The 23245-nt window shown below is 36.5% G+C and overlaps 1 protein-coding gene across 1 annotated transcript in view; it reads left to right on the top strand.

Moving 5' to 3' along the window:
- Positions 1-12878, top strand: part of ptprdb (protein tyrosine phosphatase receptor type Db) — an 86639-nt gene extending 73761 nt beyond the window's left edge. Inside the window, exons 31-39 of the mRNA XM_041035681.1 lie at positions 1899-2018; positions 2641-2795; positions 4522-4807; positions 7823-8001; positions 8106-8232; positions 8836-8961; positions 9082-9236; positions 9995-10130; positions 10259-12878. Of these exons, the coding sequence (XP_040891615.1) occupies positions 1899-2018; positions 2641-2795; positions 4522-4807; positions 7823-8001; positions 8106-8232; positions 8836-8961; positions 9082-9236; positions 9995-10130; positions 10259-10327 (1353 nt within the window). The 3' untranslated portion in view covers positions 10328-12878. The remainder of the gene's footprint in view (positions 1-1898; positions 2019-2640; positions 2796-4521; positions 4808-7822; positions 8002-8105; positions 8233-8835; positions 8962-9081; positions 9237-9994; positions 10131-10258) is intronic.
- Positions 12879-23245: the final 10367 nt, after the last annotated feature.

Genomic DNA, 23245 nt, shown 5'->3' on the forward strand with positions numbered 1-23245 from the left:
GCTTGAGGTATGAATCGTGGTTAAGTGCTATCCAATTAATGTCCAGAGTCCTGTTCAGAAAATGATCCTTTCCTCTCATCCGTGCTTCTTTTCCTATTAACCTGTGCCTTGTGTTAAAACTCTGTTTCCTTTTCAACTTTTTCCAACTGTCTCTGTTGTGTCTGTTTGACCCTCAGATGCCCTCTTATTTCTTCTCTAAGGCAAGACCTCTCTTTCTCTCCTTTGCTAATCCCTTTTAAAATGCAACCTCACCTCACATGGTTTTCTCCTTACCTTTTTTTTTCTCTATTCAGTACCGTTTTTTTATTTTTTTATTTTTCTGCTGGTTTCCCCTTTTTCTCTCTGCAACAGCCAGTGCGATGAGTGAGAATGCTGAATTGTTTTCAACTCACCACAAGGCACTCATAGTTAACTTGAAATGGGTTTTTATTGTAGCCACTGCAGTTCAGAAAGAGTGCACATTAGTGTCTACAGTTTGCATGATCACACCCACAGCTGTTTTTCTCTTTTCCTGCCTTGTGGCTATCCAGTATAGGATGTAGCCATCAAAGACTGTCATTCTTTTTTACACCTTGGCTGCATTATCAGGAGGAGTTGTATGAAATTTTTTAGTACTTTTGCTCAAATAACTGCAGAGCACCTAACTGTAAGAAGTAGGCTGCTACTGGCTCGTAAACATGATAAATCTTTTGTTTGTGAATCCCGATGAAAATGTTCAATTTGAATATTCTTAGATGTTTATTAGAAGCCCACGACCTCTGTATCTACTGTTTGAGGGAGTAGTGGGCTGCTTGTTGGAGAAAAGGATTTAATCACATTTAACACCTCTCCACATTATGCCATTATGTGTTTAAGCACATTAACAACACAGATGATCACAGATGGTCCAACTGTGGGAATCGTGCCAGTGTCCTTCCTTTTAGCACCAATCAAACCACATAAGAGCGGGGCACAGTTATGCTGCTAGCCCATACATCAATAGATAATATAGTCTTCACACCAGGCATGTACTGCGATCCTGTTTAGCCTTTGGCAGTGGTCTAGCCCCCCTACGTGGACGACCATTCTTGTCCCCACAGTGTCTAAAGGTCTGGTGGGAAAACAACAGTTGAAGAGCTGTAATTACAGCCTGAACGTCCCGGGCCAAAACGCATAATCCCCAGTCTGGAGCAGTGGAATGCAGAGCGAGCTGAGCTGAGCTGAGCTCCCTGCTGTCTTTGATGTGAGGACTGGAGGGATCAGCACATAACGTTTGGTTTGGCCTGATTCTGCCAAGGCCCTCCTCCCGTCTTTCCTCTCCACTGGGATTTTTTCCTCTCGCCTCTGTGGCCTTTGAGGCTGAGCTGAAGAACTACAAATATGACTGCCTTATACAGTGGGAATTCTAGTCGTTTAGGTGGTTAGGGATGCTGGGATTTGGTGTGCGGGGTGCAGTTTTGTAGGGATTTGTGAGGTTGGAATTTAGGGCGACGTACAGCGTCAAAGATGTGGGGCCTGAACTTTTGGTATCACTTCGCTTTTCCGAGCTCTGTGGTGGATCTTTGTGAGAGCCCACCAACCTTTGGCAATTTCATGCCACGCAGTTTTCTAGCATGTGAAGCAACTTGCAGGATCACGCACTCCAGAAAGCAACCCCCCCCTACCCCCACCCCCTTCTCTCTCTGTCACTCTTACAGGCTTCACCCCACAAACTTACTAAAACCCCTGTCACACGCTGGGTTGTCTCTATATGCACATTTTTTCCGAAAGTTACTGTCTGAATTTTGCAAACTTTGTCACTGATCTGCTTCGACACCCCCCTTCTTTTTTTTTTTTTGCCTCTTTACACGTGCACATGCAGCCAAGCACAGACGTACTAAACTGCTTTGCGTATCTCACAGCTTCTCCCCTCTTTTTAGGTGAAGTGTGATCAGTACTGGCCAACCCGGGGCACAGAGACCTACGGACTCATCCAGGTCACTCTACTGGACACAGTGGAGCTGGCTACCTATTCTGTCAGGACCTTCGCTCTTTACAAGGTGACATGACGTGTGCAGTGGGGTGTAATGGGGTCGGGTGTGTATTGATCTGTTGAAATATTCATGCATACTCCTTTGTGTGCTTGCACTTGATTCTGTGGCCGTGTCGCAGTTGGCACTTGGATGTGCAGTTGCTTGTATTTGTGACCCAACATGACAAACGGCCACATCAGAGCCACATTGATCATTTCAATTAAATTTAAAGTGATTCGTCACATAATAGTGGCCTGTTTTGTCTTTGAATTATTTGTTGTTGAACTGAAAAAAGCACATTTTGATCGATTATTGTCTCACCTAAAATGGATCACCTGGCAGGTTCAGTAAATCAATGGTACATTCATCACCAAAAGTATATTAATCCACAGCTGAAAATAGTCTCAATAAATGTGCTAAAAAAAAAAAAATACAAAGCCCATCTGTAGCCTTTTTGAAAAAAATGAAACCATGTTTGTTACCTGTTTTGAAAGATTTACGTCTTCAAGAGTAATGTATAGAGAGGGTATAGAGAGAAAAGCTAAAGCAGGTGCTGGTTTTGGTATTTTCACAGGATTTGTTGACAATAAGAAAAAACAGAGTAACATCAGCTTTATCTTTAACACTCCTGTTCTGTCTGCTCGTCCAGAGCGGCTCCAATGAGAAACGTGAGGTTCGTCACTTCCAGTTTACAGCCTGGCCGGACCATGGGGTGCCTGAACACCCCACCCCATTCCTGGCCTTCCTTCGGAGGGTCAAGGCCTGCAACCCTCCAGATGCAGGACCCATGGTCGTCCACTGCAGGTGTGTGTGTTTGTCAGTGTTTCACCCATGGTCTATTTTTTTTGTTTAGTTTTTCTTTTACTTAGTTTAGACAGTTCTTGTAATTCACTGTACAAACATTATTCCTAAAATCACCAAGAAAGACAATCCGGTAGTCTCTGACCAAAAAAAACAACAAATTTGGTCCTTGATTTTGTGTGTGTGTGTGTGTGTGTGTGTGTGTGTGTGTGTGTGTGTGTGTGTGTGTGTGTGTGTGTGCTTGCACATGTTATTTTGGGTTTTACTTGGCAACATAATTTTCAAAAGCCCAGGAGTCTGTGAAAATCAGCAAGAGTCCAAGAGCACTTGTATAAAATCATTCACAGGTCCAGAACTGAAATGAGATTGACCTGCCATTATGCAAACCCCAAACCATCCTCACTGGCTTAAACACCAACAGTCCTCCCTTAACAACCTCCATCATCTCTAAGATTTAACAACAACAGCAGCCACTGCGCTGACATTATTTTCTATAAGTAGCTTTCACTGTTGACTATTTACCGTTTAAGCTGGTTGTAGATCTGGGTTCATAAGTTTATATTCAAATGAGCTGCTGTCTGAGCAGCAGAAGGCTCATGCATTGGATGGAGGCAGATTCTGGAAACTTGGCATTACAGTCTTGGCACAGTCTTGAGCTCCAGAGTTGGAATGAAGCTGCTATTTACTCTTACCAGGGAGTGAAGGAGAGAAGAGGGTAGCAGAAGCTCTAGAGAGGAAGAATTAGTGAGGTATAGGTGTGGAGGAAGAGAGGAAAGGGGAAGAAAAAAGGGGAGACAATGATTGAGAGGGAGTGTTAGCCAGGGACTGGGAGTTGGAGGAGGAGATACTAAATGTGCAGAGTGAGAGAGAAGGTGAGGTCAAACTCAGGACACGGTGAACGGAAATGATGAATTAAAGAAAAGGAAAGGTGGAGAGAAAATGGAGTCTAAAAAAAAATGTACAAATGTGAGAGTGAAAAAGTGGTGGGGATGGTGTGAGAGTGCTGGAAGGGTACTTAGAGAGAAGATAAAGAGGCGGGGAGATGAAGGGGGGTGTGTGTGGGGTGAAAAGGTTGGCAGGAGAGGAGCTCTTCCTAATCTTCCGTAGCACTCAGATGGAGTATCTAACAGGATTATCAGTCAAATTTAATTATCCCGGCAAGACTCCATCATAATGTGTCTTAACATATCAACCAGCCTCCGTATCAAACAATGGACTGAATCTCATTCCACCTGAACAACGCACACACGCTAGTGTGCACACACACTCATACACACTGATATTAATTTAACCATATAAAGAGGTTTTTATTCACTTGCAGAAACTTGCTTGGTCAGGGTGTTTCACCATTTAGGTACTTGCACAGCAAAAATGTGAAGTGTTTGGGTGGGCAGCTAAATGTATTATATTTCTGGATTGTATGTCGATAGGAGAGGATATCTTCCTAATGCCAGTGAGACGGGGATGCTGACTCATCGCTGATGTCAATTTTTAGGTCCTTTGTGGGAAATATTGCTGGCTGGCATCTTTGTGATATTTAGTTGATTTAGGCACAGTATGTTAGAGCTTTTGCGCTATGCAACAGGGCCAGATTTGTACCAGGGTTGAAGACACAGCACACACTCAGAAAAATTATTTGTTCAACATTTCATACCCCAGGTTATGTGAGATAATCACATCACCATCTGCCCCCCCCCCCTTCTTTTTTTTCCTACCTGTTTTGGCTCAGCGCCGGAGTGGGTCGCACGGGCTGCTTCATTGTGATCGACGCCATGACGGAGCGTATCAAACATGAGAAGACCCTCGATATCTACGGCCATGTTACCCTCATGCGCTCCCAGAGGAACTACATGGTCCAGACGGAGGACCAGTACATCTTCATTCATGACGCACTGCTGGAGGCTGTGACCTGCGGGAACACCGAGGTCCCCGCTAGGAACCTGTACTCCTACATCCAGAGGCTGACGCAGATTGAACCGGGAGAGAATGTCACTGGCATGGAGCTGGAGTTCAAGGTGAGAGATATTCACCATGTCCCTGAAGGTCGTAAAATTAGGTCCAACTGATTTATGATGGTTCATAAAAGCGATTAATGATAATAATGTGACACTTCACTGGTCCCTGAAAGAGAGAGTTACCTTTTTCTTGACCCTTGCCACACAGAAGGTCAGACTTCAGGGTCAGCTACACAATAACATCCCTGAGGTTGGTATAGTAGATATTTAGTGCTTCGCAGTCACTTTGGCACTTAAAATCAGTGTTTAAAGATGGGCTCTGTACTTAAAGGGTTATCCTGCCCCCATAAAGAAAGTACAGTAAATGGTCACTTCAGGGTCTTGAAACAAATGAAAAAATTAAGTATAACATGTTAGTTATTGAGCTGCAGAGGTGCTCACAAGTGAATTTGTTAGCTTCAAACAGAGAGAAGTTATCTGTTTCACTCTGTTTTTCTGCTAAGCTAAGCTAACTTGCTGGCTATAGCTTCATATTTAACAGACACACATAAGAGTGGTATAGATCTTCTAGTCTGACTCTTAGAAAGTGAATAGGTGCCATGATGTATGTTTTTGCTAATTATAATGTGATCCATGATATGTTTGATATTATGTATAATGGCACAAATACAGTTCTAGAACAAGAGAAGGCAGAAAAATAAAGGTGGTTAAAGATCAATAAAGGTCTTAAAAGATAAGTGTTTTACTTCCCAACCAAACAAAATCTAAGTAGCGACATGTAAATGAAAAGTGAAAAGTCAGTGAAATGAAATGCAGTGTTTTCACAGAGCCAGTTGAAACAGCAAACATTTCTATGTCTTAGATGTCTGTGTAATGTCTGGGACACACCTCATCTCAAACAATAAAAATGTTGTTGACAAAACAATCTCACCTCAAGATCCATCTAGTAGCTATTCTGGAGCTTTCAGTTGCATCATATAGTCCACACCAACACACTGAGTTTGCTCGATTACCACGTAGTTGTTCAAACATCCAGTCAAAGGACATACAGTATGTATGAACCTGAAATCCCTGACCTTGATACTCACTGAGTATTTTTTCCCAGGGCTATTAGAGGTTCTTACATTTTCAGCCCCCCTCTGAGAGTTTCATAGAGTCATGATGGATGGTTGGATTTGAAGGGGATTGTGGGATTGCACCTTTTGAATCTGAGGTCATAAGCATTGCAAAGCATCATAGTTTTGGAAGTGTGATGGACATAAACAGAAGAAACAAATAATGTAGGTCAGAAAGTTGCAGTCTATAATAAAATCTTTGGAAAAGGTCATATGGGCGTTTTCAAACATTTCGGGCAGCTTATCAGAATTCAAAGTGAGCACACCAGGCATAGACATCAATACACAAGCACAGAAGAGAGAATGCATAAGGGATTCAAAGTGTTATTGGGTAGTGTTATTTTCATTTCATTCTAGATGTTTTTGTTTTGTTTACTCTGATATTTACCTCTTGCCAGACGAGCTCTCTGCAGACCTGTCTGGTCTGGCTGGGTGAAGAGAGAATCAGCTTTAGCCATACAGGTATATATTGAAAGCAGGTGGCTTAAATTTTTCCTGGAATGGTTTATGTCTGCTCAGACGCTCAGAGGGCAAAGTAAACACAAAGCCACTCCAAGCAATCTCCTTCATCCTATGCTCCGGCATTCCTGTCCTAATGGCGGCGGTCTCCCCAGAATGACAATGAACTGAGCGCTCACTGAACTGTTTGCTCAGCCTTATATTGATGTAAAACATATGCCAGGGTTGTCCCAGTCACCAGATTTCACAGATCTCACTTCCAACACTTATGGGCAACCGTGGAACGCCATCAGAAACAGCACTTTCCACCATCATCAACAAAACACCAAAAAGGATGGAATTTCTCACGGAGGATCGGTGTCGCATCCCTCAAATAAAATCACAGAAAGCCGAAGCATGTGTGAGAGAAAAGAAAGAAGCAGAGCCTGTTCTGGCAGCTTTTGGTAATCCAACACCCTATTAGGACTTAGTGTTTTTGTTTCCTTTCACGCGGAGTTTCCCGGTTGAGTTTAAAGAGGCTGCCAACAGGGCATGATTTTATCCAAGCTTAACAGATGGTGAAAATAATGGCATGTATCAAAGCGGCGAAAAGGTTTTTGTGTTCGCCAGGCTTTATTGATAAGACCGAGTTCAGTTCAAACTAAATGACATGAAGAATTACTAGTGTTTACACAGAAAACTGGGCTGAGGGTACCCAAATGAACTGGTGAACTTTTGGTTAGTGTGGGATTTTCCAGCTTGGTCTGTCTATAAGAAAATGAGGTTCTGCTGTTTCTCCCACAGCACTCTGGTAGCCGCCGATGGTCAAGGCTCAGTTCATGAGACCCCATTGTGCCCCCACCCCCCACCCCCCACCCCCGGAGTCTGCGGTTTCTGTCTGCCTATTCTCTGTTGTTCTGTCTTTCGTTTTAAGCCATGTCATCCAATGGTCGAGTGTGAGAGAGAGTGTACAGTGTGTTCTCACATCTGCCTGTCTGCACGTATCCATATGTATGTGTGTGTTCCAGGGATTTTTTTTTTTTTTTCGCTGTTGCAGGATCAACTTTGGTTCACATATGTGCGTTGAGACAGTGTGGGGCCTTGTGGTTTCCTGCCCCCCGACTCTTGATTTTCTTCTTCCTCCTCTCGTTCATCTTATTATATTCCCTCTTCCATTCCCTAGCACTGCTCTTGTCCCCCTATATCGGCCCTCCTTTGTTTATTCAATTGAAGATGTCTGACTAAATATCCTCAGGCCTGCCGAGTCAAGCTGATTTTCTAATTTCGGTTGTCCACTGCGCCAGAGGAAAACCAAGCCCTGTGCTGAATACATTTAAATGAGGTCCTTGAATTTGTTTGAACTTCCTTTTTATTTTCCCTCCTCCCTTTGATCCGTCCGTCCTTTGTGTTTTGTGTGCTTTCACTAGCACTACTTCTTAGGCCGATGTCTTAGAATCTGTAAAAAAATGATGTCAGTGTGATAATATAAAATGTTGTTTTTGTTTTGTTTTTTCTATTCCAGCGTCTGGCCAGTGCCAAGGCCCACACATCACGGTTTGTGAGTGCCAACCTGCCATGCAACAAGTTCAAGAACCGACTGGTGAACATCATGCCCTATGAGACCACACGTGTGTGTCTGCAGCCAATCAGAGGAGTGGAGGGATCTGACTATATCAATGCCAGCTTCATCGATGGATACAGGTCAGTGAAAACTGAACTGAACATCAGTTGTTCCGTAATGTTTTTAGATGCCTTCTAGGTCTTTAGAATTGTATATACAGTAATCCATGTATTTGTGTTTGTAGGCAGCAGAAGGCCTATATAGCAACACAAGGCCCGCTGGCTGAAACCACAGAGGACTACTGGAGGATGCTGTGGGAACACAACTCCACCATAGTTGTCATGCTAACCAAACTGAGAGAAATGGGACGGGTACGGATGCACAGACACACTCTGCTGTAATCACTGTGTAGGGTATACTAGAAGAAATGAAAGAAAGAAGGGTGTACTAGAAGAAAATACTCAACCTAAAATATCAGCACTTGCACTTGATTACATGATCAATTTTGTCTGACCATGCTGTAGTATACAATATCACACAATACACTGTAATAAGGGCTAATTTTCCGTTTTTAATTTTCAGAAAAATAATACTTTGAAGGACTGGCTGAAGTGCAGCATAATCATTAGCTTTTTCACATTTGCAGCCAGTTCTCCTCTAGACTTTCCAGGAGCAGAAGTCCTCAAGAGGAGAGGACTTTTGTACACACAAAAAACACAAAAAAATGTATGATGCAATGAAAATGCAAGGCAACACAGTGACAAGAGTGAGGATGCATGAGATAGTGGTGTGAGTTATATCTCATATGAACCTCATATCTCATCTGCTACAGAATTATCTTCAAGTGAATAATGAATTTCACAAGTCAGGGAGACATCTTCATGACAAAGTAGTCAGAAATTTGTCTTTCACACAAAAACCCTTGGACATGATGTAGAGCTCTGAAGTGAGGCCTTTGTGCTCTCCTCCCGCAGGAGAAGTGTCACCAGTACTGGCCTGCAGAGCGCTCAGCCAGGTACCAGTACTTTGTGGTGGATCCCATGGCTGAGTACAACATGCCCCAGTACATTCTCAGAGAGTTCAAAGTCACTGATGCCAGGGTGAGTCATCAGTTTCTCTGTGTTTGTGTTCATGTGTGAGAGGAGACAGTATCACTTGTTACTGTTTTGTACTGTTTCCCTGGATTTTCAAAAGAATTAACATATTTTCTTTGTTTGTAGGATGGCCAATCACGGACAGTTCGTCAGTTCCAGTTCACCGATTGGCCAGAGCAAGGAGTGCCAAAGTCAGGGGAGGGATTCATTGATTTTATTGGCCAGGTGCACAAAACAAAAGAACAGTTTGGCCAGGATGGGCCAATTACTGTGCACTGCAGGTAAGATGCATCTTTTGCACTGGCCCCTGTATGTTTCATCATACCTTGTGGTCAAATGTCATGAAAAAAAAGAATATTTGTAATAAATAGCAGTTTAATAGAAAGCATTTTAGCATATGTCACTTAAACAAACACAGGAGATTGGATGTGTCATTGCTCTGTGCACTGATCAACCTAACCCAACACGCAGATGAAATCAGTGTCAGTTATCATATTAAGCTACATTTACACTGCACACCCTGTAAATTACACTTGCAATAGTCTGTATGTACAGTTTACACAATAAATATCAGATTTCTGCATAGGGCAGAAAAATACAGAGATGACCATTCGAGCTGACGGCATGGGTTAGGGTTGGTATAAGGGTTAGAGAAGAGCTTGAGGGTTGGTTGTGGCGCTGACAGGGGCCTTTAGCCTGTCGTGGGGCATTACTAAAGAGAAATCTGTTAAAGTCTGACAAAAAAAATTAGATTCCATGTGCTTTTCTTCCTGCTCACACATTGATAATACATACGCTATCTGATCTGTGTCAACCAATAATTACAGCTGGGCTATTTTTAACAAGTGATAATGTGTGTGTGTGTGTGTGTGTGTGTGTGTGTGTGTGTGTGTGTGTGTGTGTGTGTGTGTGTGTGTGTGTGTGTGTGTGTGTGTGTGTGAACATGGCAGGAGAGTGCAGTTTATAATATGTGACTGCAGGTGCTACCGTTTTAGATATATCCAGTTGTAAATAAATGTTTCCACCTGTTCACCAACAGTGCTGGTGTAGGGAGGACTGGTGTGTTCATCACCCTTAGCATTGTGCTGGAGAGGATGAGGTACGAGGGCGTGGTGGACATTTTCCAGACAGTCAAGATGCTGCGCACCCAGAGACCTGCCACCGTTCAGACAGAGGTGAGCTTTCCCACCGTTGTTATTCTCTCTTGCTCATATTCTTTTTGTTTGTCAAACAACAAGCAGTGCATTTGTCTGTCTCTGATCCAGTCTTTGTTTTCTTACTGACATGTTCTGCCTTCCTCTAGGACCAGTACCAGTTCTGCTACCGGGCCAGTCTGGAGTACCTGGGAAGTTTTGATCACTATGCAACATAAACCCGGTGGCTGTCTCTCATGCCACATCCCACCTAGTGCACTTTTCTTAGGTCACATGCAGCCTGAATTAATGCATTAGGCTGCGATGTTTCTTTGAAGATTTTGCCACCACATGCAGAGTGAAGGGGGACCATCGGCTTATCCCGTACCCAGAAACAGCACCTCTAACTGAGCCATAGCAACCTGCTTGACAAGGGTGTTTCCTTCCACCCTCAGCCCAAACATGCCCATTGGTCAGTCTGAAGAAGCAACTTCAACCACTGTTCCAATCAGAATACTTGATCAGATCTAGATTTTTATTCGTTTCAGTGCTTTTGTGAGCACCCAGATTGCTTTACATTGTTTGGGTGTGGAACTCTCACCTCGTCCACCACCAGTGTAGCATCACCAACCTAAAAACAGGACCCGGCTACAGTATTTAGCTGTCACAGGAAATTTTGATTTTTCTATCTTGAGGACTTGTTTTGAAGGAGACTACAAATCCATCTTATGGAAGCCTCGTGAACTGAAAGAACTGGGACTTTTTGAGCACCAGAGAATTGCCAACAGGAGACTGAAAACACAGAGCACACAGTATTAAAAAGACAAAGAACACACATTAAAAAAAAAGAGACACCAAGAAGTGTTTTTTTCTGTTTTGTTTTGGAAACAGACTATCATTTCCTGTGAATGAAAAAGAAGATATTTCTACCATACAGTAATAAAAACCACCAGTTCAACCTTATCACAATTTAAGAAACAGGAAATTTGAGAGAAGTTTAAAATGCATACCATGAAGTAAAACATTAATTTAGTTTTTTAGAAAAATATAAACATGTGATTATCTTTTTTTTTTTTAAACTGGGTATTCCTTATGGCACGTTCTGTTATTTTGTTTTTACAGATTTATGACTTTGTCCCCACCAACCATACAAAGGCAAAGTTTTTTTGTGTGTGTGTGTTATCCAATGAGCTGTAGCGACTTTTTAAAAGTGATACGGTACTGTTTTAAAGTGTACAATCAAATCTAGAGTGGAAAATGTTCACAGTTGTATGAAAAACACCACCATTGAGTGTCACTCCTGTATTCTCTACCCACTCTCTCTAATTTTCTTTTTTTTAAAACACACGTTTGCATGCACACAGGACTCTCGGGCCTCATCTCTAACTGGGCCTATCAGAGGCCCGAGAAACTCTTAGAGGCCCACAGAGGTACAGTGTTAACCTTGCTGCTACCAGACCTGCAGAAAGTCCCAGAGAATAATCCCGCCAAGTTGTTCTGTGTGCACGTTGAGAGAAAGCCAGATAGAACACGACTACAGAGAGTATGCACAGAAAACAAAATATGAAAAAAGACAACTATTTATGTGTCCAAATAAGCTTCACAAAGATTTCTCAAGCAGGGAGCGAGAAAGGGATGTAGAAAAAAGGGTAGGATGGGGGGGATCGGGGAAGGAACAATTTTCTCACTGGAATGCTCACCTATTGACTTTTCTCTCTGTCTGATTCAGTGTGCAATAAGTAGATGTATTATATATTTTTGTGTCAAGTCACTAACTGCAGTTATATGCCATTATGATGATACTGATAATGGTGCATCATTTTCCAGACACAAGGATGTTACGCTTGATATGGTTCCCGCCACCGTTTAATGTGTCCAAACAGAGGAACGACCTCTTAGGAAGTAGACCTTTTATCCATGTCACAACGCCAGTAGATGATGTCATCCTTCTGTGTGTCAAGGCAACCAATGAATGATCAAACTCATATTTCAAACAGCATCTAATAAGTATTTTGATTTTAGATTTCTAGTGCCTTATATTACAAGCCTATTTTGATAAAGTTACTTTAAAGGGTTTTTTTGTGTATTATATGTGTGTGTGAGCCGAATGTCTGTGTATATGATTTTGTTATGTTACAGTATGTGAACGTATCTCGTGTGTTCTGTTTTCGGCTGTGAAATTTTGTATGAAAGGCTCTGTGTAGGCTGGATAGTTGTACTCATCACTTTCAACCCAGCAACTTCATCATCGTATCTCTTTTGATTAACAAAAAAAAAAAAAAAAAAAAATTAAACCTTATCTTAGATGAGACTCAACTACAGACAAAAAATGTGGTTTCAACATAGGTTATTAGCAGGATGGTCTGATCATTTTGGACAGAAAACAAGTTTCTATGTCGACAGCTTTCCATCTTCTCTTCCTGGGACACTTGCAGCTTTATGTATATATACTCTTTCATGGAGACTTTAGTTTGCCTACCATGAAATGTTGGCCACACTAGCAACTTTGGCACCGACTGTGAACTGGCTCAGGCAAGTCATACTTACTCAGCTATGTAGGAATCTATATAAAGCTGAACAGCAGTGGCTTTCTTTGTCAGTTTGAAGAAAAAGCAAAATAACAAACCGTACGGACACAGTTACGTATCCCACCTGACACCCTTCACCTGAAATCAGAAAAACTGGTCATCTGTGTTCTTCATACTGATGTCTATGGTTTTATATATATATATATATATATATATATATATTTTTTTTTTTTTTTTTTTTTTTTTTTAATTACAGAGGCTAGGAGACATTCAGGTGCTACATCTCCAACAACACACAACCTACATCATGAGATTTTTTTGTATCGACATGAACGTAACCACATAAGGGATCGTTGACAGTTTCCCACCATCTTACAGTGACCCTGTCGTCGTTTTTGTATGCATGGTACCACTTTTGAGATGCCCCTTTGGTCGCACCTGTTATGGGAAGACTTGCACTTTCTCTCTTTGTACTATGCACTAATACTAGTATCCTAATATCTCTGATAACCCCTCCCCCAACTCCCCTCTCCCCCAAAAAAAGGAGTTTTACTTGAACTCAGCAAAGACGGACCCTGTAATGCTCACACGGTTGTGTATATGTAAATAACACAAAACACAGAGAGTAATTGAAATGCGTAGATATGAATACATAAATAAATGATAAAGGTAAAGAATAAATAAAAAATTTTATCAGATGTAGAGAGTGATATAATAAAAGGATGCACCTGAAATCACAGTTTAATGGCACAGCAGTATGTGCAATACATCACATTGTGGATTTGTTGCAAAGTTTCACAAAAAAAGTGTTCTATTTTACCCCCAATGTATCATGTAGATGGATAAAACTGGAGTTTATAAATTGTATAAAAACGAAAATATGGTGTGTTACTTGGATCAGTTACCTCCAATTGGTCTGTAAATGTAAACTTTTTTTTTTTGTTTTGTTTTCTGCTCCGAGTCAACAAGTGCTTTTTATTTTCTTACATTGGTTCTCGGAGCATGTGAAAACCGCAAAACAGGTCTGTATGGATTTCTGTTCTTTGTCGACACAAGTTTCATTTGTTACAAATAAACTCAAGTGAAATGATTGCACCTGCTGTCCTTTTGTGTATGAATATTTTACTAACATAGTTGGAATAATAAACATCTGACAAATACAGGATTTTTAAGGTGCAAAAAAGGTAACAACTTTTGAAGGCTTACTTTGGAAACACCACTGATTTTTTTAATGTTTTGATTCCTATTTATGAGTTACTTGATATAATGTTTTTGTGTTATTTCAAAGGACCATGCCAGATCTTTACTCACTACATCTAAGCATACTTTACATCAGCGCAGGCCATTTAATAGGGAAGCATTGCATACACACTTACATTAATTTTGTTTTGGTTTCATTGGTCTCATTCTTCCGTAATTTCTGAAAATGAACTTGATCATTGCATTACAACAAAAAATGATCCCTCTTTAGTTTGATGGTCATACAGCCAAGCAGCTGTGAGGATGGATAGTTTAGTCAGCTGCTGTTATAGATTATATGTCATAAATCCATGCTTCGATTCTATAGCAGTAATACCTACATATATTTCATAGACATTATTCAAAGTAAGGTTTTCTTTCCTACAACGGCATTTCCAGGGTGAATAAAAAAGGTCATAGTTTAGTAAGACTTAAAAATCGGCCAAAAAAGGTCATACTTTAGTATGGCCTCAAAATGTCATAAAACACATCATACAGCCGTAAGGGGTCAAAATATGCCAAAAAAGTAATATTTTAGTAAGACCTCAAAATGTCATGAAAAGTGTCATATGGCCGTAAAGCATCAAAATATGCCAAAAAAAGTCATATTTTAGTAAGACCTCAAAATGTCATGAAAAGTGTCATACGGCCGTAAGGTGTCAAAATATACCAAAAAAGTCATATTTTAGTAATACCTCAAAACGTCATAAAACACGTCATAGTATACTAAGGCATCGAAATATGCCAAAAAAAGTTGGATTTTAGAATGACCTCAAAATGTCATAAAACATGTCATGTGGCCATAAGATGTCAAAATATGCAGAAAAAACTGGATTTTAGAATGACGTCAAAATGTCATAAAACATGTCATACGGCCGTAAGGCGTCAAAATATGCCAAAAAAAGTTGGATTTTAGAATGACCTCAAAATGTCAAAAAACATGTCATACGGCCGTAAGGCGTCAAAATATGCCAAAAAAAGTTGGATTTTAGAATGACCTCAAAATGTCATAAAAAATGTCATAGTATAGTAAGGCGTCAAAAAAATGTCAAAAAAAGTCAAAATTTTTTTTGACCTCAAAATGTCATAAAAAACGTCATAGTATAGTAAGGTGTCAAAATCGGCCAAAAAAAGTCAAAAAATTTTTTGACCTCAAAATGTCATAAAAAACGTCATAGTATAGTAAGGCGTCAAAATCGGCCAAAAAAAGTAAAAAAATTTTTGACCTCAAAATGCCATAAAAAACGTCATAGTATAGTAAGGCGTCAAAATCGGCCAAAAAATGTCAAAAATTTTTTTGACCTCAAAATGTCATAAAAAACGTCATAGTATAGTAAGGCGTCAAAAAATGTCAAAAAAAGTCAAAAAAAATTTTGACCTCAAAATGTCATAAAAAAACCTCATAGTATAGTAAGGCGTCAAAATCGGCCAAAAAAGTCAAAAAAAATTTTGACCTCAAAATGTCATAAAAAACGTCATAGTATATAAGGCGTCAAAAAATGTCAAAAAAAGTCAAAAAAATTTTTGACCTCAAAATGTCATAAAAAACATACTATAGTAAGGCGTCAAAAAATGTCAAAAAAAGTCAACATTTTTTTTACCTCAAAATGTCATAAAAAACGTCATAGTATAGTAAGGCGTCAAAATCGGCCAAAAAAAGTCAAAAAATTTTTTGACCTCAAAATGTCATAAAAAACCTCATAGTATAGTAAGGCGTCAAAAAATGTCAAAAAAAGTCCAAAAAATTTTTGACCTCAAAATGTCATAAAAAACCTCATAGTATAGTAAGGCGTCAAAATCGGCCAAAAAAAGTCAAAAATTTTTTTGACCTCAAAATGTCATAAAAAACGTCATAGTATAGTAAGGCGTCAAAAAATGTCAAAAAAAGTCAAAAAAATTTTTGACCTCAAAATGTCATAAAAAACATCATAGTATAGTAAGGCGTCAAAAAATGTCAAAAAAAGTCAAAAAATTTTTGACCTCAAAATGTCATAAAAAACCTCATAGTATAGTAAGGCGTCAAAATCGGCCAAAAAAGGTCAACATTTTTTTGACCTCAAAATGTCATAAAAAACGTTATAGTATAGTAAGGCGTCAAAATCGGCCAAAAAAAGTCAAAAAATTTTTTGACCTCAAAATGTCATAAAAAACGTCATAGTATAGTAAGGCGTCAAAATCGGCCAAAAAATGTCAAAATTTTTTTTGACCTCAAAATGTGATAAAAAACGTCATAGTATAGTAAGGCGTCAAAAAATGTCAAAAAAAGTCCAAAAAATTTTTGATCTCAAAATGTCATAAAAAACCTCATAGTATAGTAAGGCGTCAAAATCGGCCAAAAAATGTCAACATTTTTTTTGACCTCAAAATGTCATAAAAAACCTCATAGTATAGTAAGGCGTCAAAAAATGTCAAAAAAAGTCAAAAAATTTTTTGACCTCAAAATGTCATAAAAAACGTCATAGTATAGTAAGGCGTCAAAATCGGCCAAAAAAAGTCAAAAATTTTTTTGACCTCAAAATGTCATAAAAAACGTCATAGTATAGTAAGGCGTCAAAATCGGCCAAAAAAACTCAAAAATTTTTTTGACCTCAAAATGTCATAAAAAACGTCATAGTATAGTAAGGCGTCAAAATCGGCCAAAAAAAGTCAAAAATTTTTTTGACCTCAAAATGTCATAAAAAACGTCATAGTATAGTAAGGCGTCAAAAAATGTCAAAAAAAGTCAAAAATTTTTTTGACCTCAAAATGTCATAAAAAACGTCATAGTGTAGCAAGGCGTCAAAATCGGCCAAAAAAGTCAAAAAAAAATTTGACCTCAAAATGTCATAAAAAACGTCATAGTATAGTAAGGCGTCAAAATCGGCCAAAAAAGTCAAAAAAAAATTTGACCTCAAAATGTCATAAAAAACTTCATTATACTAAGGCGTCAAAAAATGTCAAAAAAAAGTCAAAATTTTTTTTGACCTCAAAATGTCATAAAAAACGTCATTATACTAAGGCGTCAAAAAATGTCAAAAAAAGTCAAAAATTTTTTTGACCTCAAAATGTCATAAAAAACGTAATAGTATAGTAAGGCGTCAAAAAATGTCAAAAAAAGTCAAAAAAATTTTTGACCTCAAAATGTCATGAAAAACGTCATAGTATAGTAAGGCGTCAAAATCGGCCAAAAAAAAGTAAAAAAAATTTTTTGACCTCAAAATGTCATAAAAAACGTCATAGTATAGTAAGGCGTCAAAATCGGCCAAAAAATGTCAAAAAATTTTTTCACCTCAAAATGTCATAAAAAACGTCATAGTATAGTAAGGCATCAAAATCGGCCAAAAAATGTCAAAAAATTGTTTCACCTCAAAATGTCATAAAAAACGTCATAGTATAGTAAGGCGTCAAAAAATGTCAAAAAAAGTCAAAAAATTTTTTGACCTCAAAATGTCATTAAAAACATCATAGTATAGTAAGGCGTCAAAAAATGTCAAAAAAAGTCAAAAAAATTTTTGACCTCAAAATGTCATAAAAAACGTCATAGTATAGTAAGGCGTCAAAAAATGTCAAAAAAAGTCAAAAAATTTTTGACCTCAAAATGTCATAAAAAACGTCATAGTATAGTAAGGCGTCAAAAAATGTCAAAAAAAGTCAAAAAATTTTTTGACCTCAAAATGTCATTAAAAACATCATAGTATAGTAAGGCGTCAAAAAATGTCAAAAAAAGTCAAAAAAATTTTTGACCTCAAAATGTCATAAAAAACGTCATAGTATAGTAAGGCGTCAAAAAATGTCAAAAAAAGTCAAAAAATTTTTGACCTCAAAATGTCATAAAAAACATCATAGTATAGTAAGGCGTCAAAAAATGTCAAAAAAAGTCAAAAAAATTTTTGACCACAAAATGTCATAAAAAACGTCATAGTATAGTAAGGCATCAAAAAATGTCAAAAAAAGTCAAAAAATTTTTGACCTCAAAATGTCATAAAAAACCTCATAGTATAGTAAGGCGTCAAAAAATGGCAAAAAAAGTCAACATTTTTTTGACCTCAAAATGTCATAAAAAACGTCATAGTATAGTAAGGCGTCAAAATCGGCCAAAAAAAGTCAAAAAATTTTTTGACCTCAAAATGTCATAAAAAACCTCATAGTATAGTAAGGCGTCAAAATCGGCCAAAAAATGTCAAAATGTTTTTTGATCTCAAAATGTCATAAAAAACGTCATAGTATAGTTAGGCGTCAAAATCGGCCAAAAAAAGTCAAAAACATTTTTGACCTCAAAATGTCATAAAAAACCTCATAGTATAGTAAGGCGTCAAAATCAGCCAAAAAAAGTCAAAAATTTTTTTGACCTCAAAATGTCATGAAAAACCTCATAGTATAGTAAGGCGTCAAAATCGGCCAAAAAAAGTCAAAAATTTTTTTGACCTCAAAATGTCATAAAAAACGTCATAGTATAGTAAGGCGTCAAAAAATGTCAAAAAAAGTCAAAAATTTTTTGACCTCAAAATGTCATAAAAAACTTCATAGTATAGCAAGGCTTCAAAATCGGCCAAAAAAAGTCAAAATTTTTTTTGACCTCAAAATGTCATAAAAAACGTCATAGTATAGTAAGGCGTCAAAAAATGTCAAAAAAAGTCAAAAAAATTTTTGACCTCAAAATGTCATAAAAAACGTCATAGTGTAGCAAGGCGTCAAAAAATGTCAAAAAAAGTCAAAAAATTTTTTGACCTCAAAATGTCATAAAAAACCTCATAGTATAGTAAGGCGTCAAAAAATTTCAAAAAAAGTCAAACATTTTTTTGACCTCAAAATGTCATAAAAAACGTCATAGTATAGTAAGGCGTCAAAATCGGCCAAAAAAAGTCAAACATATTTTTGACCTCAAAATGTCATAAAAAACGTCATAGTATAGTAAGGCGTCAAAATCGGCCAAAAAAAGTCAAAAAAATTTTTTGACCTCAAAATGTCATAAAAAACGTCATAGTATAGTAAGGCGTCAAAAAATGTCAAAAAAAGTCAAACATATTTTTGACCTCAAAATGTCATAAAAAACATCATAGTATAGTAAGGCGTCAAAAAATGTCAAAAAAAGTCAAAAAAATTTTTGACCACAAAATGTCATAAAAAACGTCATAGTATAGTAAGGCGTCAAAAAATGTAAAAAAAAGTCAAAAAAATTTTTGACCTCAAAATGTCATAGAAAATGTCATAGTATAGTAAGGCGTTTTTTTTCGGCCAAAAAAAGTCAAAAATTTTTTTGACCTCAAAATGTCATAAAAAACGTCATAGTATAGTAAGGCGTTTTTTTTGACCAAAAAAAGTCCTAATTTTTTTTGACCTCAAAATGTCGTAAAAAACGTCATAGTATAGTAAGGCGTTTTTTTCGGCCAAAAAAAGTCAAAATTTTTTTTGACCTCAAAATGTCATAAAAAACGTCATAGTATAGTAAGGCGTCAAAAAATGTCAAAAAAAGTCAAACATATTTTTGACCTCAAAATGTCATAAAAAACATCATAGTATAGTAAGGCGTCAAAAAATGTCAAAAAAAGTCAAATTTTTTTTTTACCTCAAAATGTCATAAAAAACGTCATAGTATAGTAAGGCGTCAAAATCGGCCAAAAAAGGTCAACATTTTTTTGACCTCAAAATGTCATAAAAAACGTCATAGTATAGTAAGGCGTCAAAATCGGCCAAAAAAAGTCAAAAAAATTTTTGACCTCAAAATGTCATAAAAAACCTCATAGTATAGTAAGGCGTCAAAATCGGCCAAAAAATGTCAAAATTTTTTTGACCTCAAAATGTCATAAAAAACGTCATAGTATAGTAAGGCGTCAAAATCGGCCAAAAAAGGTCAACATTTTTTTGACCTCAAAATGTCATAAAAAAACGTCATAGTATAGGAAGGCGTCAAAATCGGCCAAAAAAAGTAAAAAAATTTTTTGACCTCAAAATGTCATAGAAAATGTCATAGTATAGTAAGGCGTCAAAAAATGTCAAAAAAAGTCAAAAATTTTTTTGACCTCAAAATGTCATAAAAAACGTCATAGTATAGTAAGGCGTCAAAATCGGCCAAAAAAAGTCAAAAAATTTTTTGACCTCAAAATGTCATAAAAAATGTCATAGTATAGTAAGGTGTCAAAAAATGTCAAAAAAAGTCAAAAAAATTTTTGACCTCAAAATGTCATTAAAAACGTCATAGTATAGTAAGGCTTCAAAATCGGCCAAAAAAAGTCAAAAAATTTTTTGACCTCAAAATGTCATAAAAAACCTCATAGTATAGTAAGGCGTCAAAATCGGCCAAAAAATGTCAAAATTTTTTTTGACCTCAAAATGTCATAAAAAACGTCATAGTATAGTAAGGCGTCAAAAAATGTCAAAAAAAGTCAAAAAATTTTTTGACCTCAAAATGTCATAAAAAACGTCATAGTATAGTAAGGCGTCAAAAAATGTCAAAAAAAGTCAAAAATTTTTTTGACCTCAAAATGTCATAAAAAACGTCATAGTGTAGCAAGGCGTCAAAATCGGCCAAAAAAGTCAAAAAAAAATTTGACCTCAAAATGTCATAAAAAACGTCATAGTATAGTAAGGCGTCAAAATCGGCCAAAAAAGTCAAAAAAAAATTTGACCTCAAAATGTCATAAAAAACTTCATTATACTAAGGCGTCAAAAAATGTCAAAAAAAAGTCAACATTTTTTTTGACCTCAAAATGTCATAAAAAACGTCATAGTATAGTAAGGCGTCAAAATCGGCCAAAAAAAGTAAAAAAATTTTTTGACCTCAAAATGTCATAGAAAATGTCATAGTATAGTAAGGCGTCAAAAAATGTCAAAAAAAGTCAAAAAATTTTTTGACCTCAAAATGTCATAAAAAACGTCATAGTATAGTAAGGCGTCAAAAAATGTCAAAAAAAGTCCAAAAAATTTTTGACCTCAAAATGTCATAAAAAACGTCATAGTATATTAAGGCGTCAAAATCGGCCAAAAAAAGTAAAAAAAATTTTTGACCTCAAAATGTCATAAAAAACCTCATAGTATAGTAAGGCGTCAAAATCGGCCAAAAAAAGTCAAAAATTTTTTTGACCTCAAAATGTCATAAAAAATGTCATAGTATAGTAAGGCGTCAAAAAATGTCAAAAAAAGTCAAAAAAATTTTTGACCTCAAAATGTCATTAAAAACGTCATAGTATAGTAAGGCTTCAAAATCGGCCAAAAAAAGTCAAAAAATTTTTTGACCTCAAAATGTCATAAAAAACCTCATAGTATAGTAAGGCGTCAAAATCGGCCAAAAAATGTCAAAATTTTTTTTGACCTCAAAATGTCATAAAAAACGTCATAGTATAGTAAGGCGTCAAAAAATGTCAAAAAAAGTCAAAAATTTTTTTGACCTCAAAATGTCATAAAAAACGTCATAGTATAGTAAGGCGTCAAAAAATGTCAAAAAAAGTCAAAAATTTTTTTGACCTCAAAATGTCATAAAAAACGTCATAGTGTAGCAAGGCGTCAAAATCGGCCAAAAAAGTCAAAAAATTTTTGACCTCAAAATGTCATAAAAAAACGTCATAGTATAGTAAGGCGTCAAAATCGGCCAAAAAAGTCAAAAAAAAATTTGACCTCAAAATGTCATAAAAAACTTCATTATACTAAGGCGTCAAAAAATGTCAAAAAAAGTCAAAATTTTTTTTGACCTCAAAATGTCATAAAAAACGTCATTATACTAAGGCGTCAAAAAATGTCAAAAAAAGTCAAAATTTTTTTTGACCTCAAAATGTCATAAAAAACGTAATAGTATAGTAAGGCGTCAAAAAATGTCAAAAAAAGTCAAAAAAATTTTTGACCTCAAAATGTCATGAAAAACGTCATAGTATAGTAAGGCGTCAAAATCGGCCAAAAAAAAGTAAAAAAAATTTTTTGACCTCAAAATGTCATAAAAAACGTCATAGTATAGTAAGGCGTCAAAATCGGCCAAAAAATGTCAAAAAATTTTTTCACCTCAAAATGTCATAAAAAACGTCATAGTATAGTAAGGCGTCAAAATCGGCCAAAAAATGTCAAAAAATTGTTTCACCTCAAAATGTCATAAAAAACGTCATAGTATAGTAAGGCGTCAAAAAATGTCAAAAAAAGTCAAAAAATTTTTTGACCTCAAAATGTCATTAAAAACATCATAGTATAGTAAGGCGTCAAAAAATGTCAAAAAAAGTCAAAAAAATTTTTGACCTCAAAATGTCATAAAAAACGTCATAGTATAGTAAGGCGTCAAAAAATGTCAAAAAAAGTCAAAAAATTTTTGACCTCAAAATGTCATAAAAAACGTCATAGTATAGTAAGGCGTCAAAAAATGTCAAAAAAAGTCAAAAAAAATTTTGACCTCAAAATGTCATAAAAAACGTCATAGTATAGTAAGGCGTCAAAAAATGTCAAAAAAAGTCAAAAATTTTTTTGACCTCAAAATGTCATAAAAAACGTCATAGTATAGTAAGGCGTCAAAATCGGCCAAAAAAAGTCAAAAAAAATTTTGACCTCAAAATGTCATAAAAAACGTCATAGTATAGTAAGGCGTCAAAAAATGTCAAAAAAAGTCAAAACATTTTTTGACCTCAAAATGTCATTAAAAACGTCATAGTATAGTAAGGCGTCAAAAAATGTCAAAAAAAGTCCAAAAAATTTTTGACCTCAAAATGTCATAAAAAACGTCATAGTATAGTAAGGCGTCAAAATCGGCCAAAAAAAGTAAAAAAAATTTTTGACCTCAAAATGTCATAAAAAACCTCATAGTATAGTAAGGCGTCAAAATCGGCCAAAAAAAGTCAAAAATTTTTTTGACCTCAAAATGTCATAAAAAATGTCATAGTATAGTAAGGCGTCAAAAAATGTCAAAAAAAGTCAAAAAAATTTTTGACCTCAAAATGTCATTAAAAACGTCATAGTATAGTAAGGCTTCAAAATCGGCCAAAAAAAGTCAAAAAATTTTTTGACCTCAAAATGTCATAAAAAACCTCATAGTATAGTAAGGCGTCAAAATCGGCCAAAAAATGTCAAAATTTTTTTTGACCTCAAAATGTCATAAAAAACGTCATAGTATAGTAAGGCGTCAAAATCGGCCAAAAAAAGTCAAAAATTTTTTTGACCTCAAAATGTCATAAAAAACGTCATAGTATAGTAAGGCGTCAAAAAATGTCAAAAAAAGTCAAAAAAATTTTTGACCTCAAAATGTCATGAAAAACGTCATAGTATAGTAAGGCGTCAAAATCGGCCAAAAAAAAGTAAAAAAAATTTTTTGACCTCAAAATGTCATAAAAAACGTCATAGTATAGTAAGGCGTCAAAATCGGCCAAAAAATGTCAAAAAATTTTTTCACCTCAAAATGTCATAAAAAACGTCATAGTATAGTAAGGCGTCAAAATCGGCCAA

This window comes from Toxotes jaculatrix, chromosome 4 (genome assembly GCF_017976425.1).
Source record: "Toxotes jaculatrix isolate fToxJac2 chromosome 4, fToxJac2.pri, whole genome shotgun sequence".
Lineage (NCBI taxonomy): Eukaryota > Metazoa > Chordata > Actinopteri > Toxotidae > Toxotes > Toxotes jaculatrix.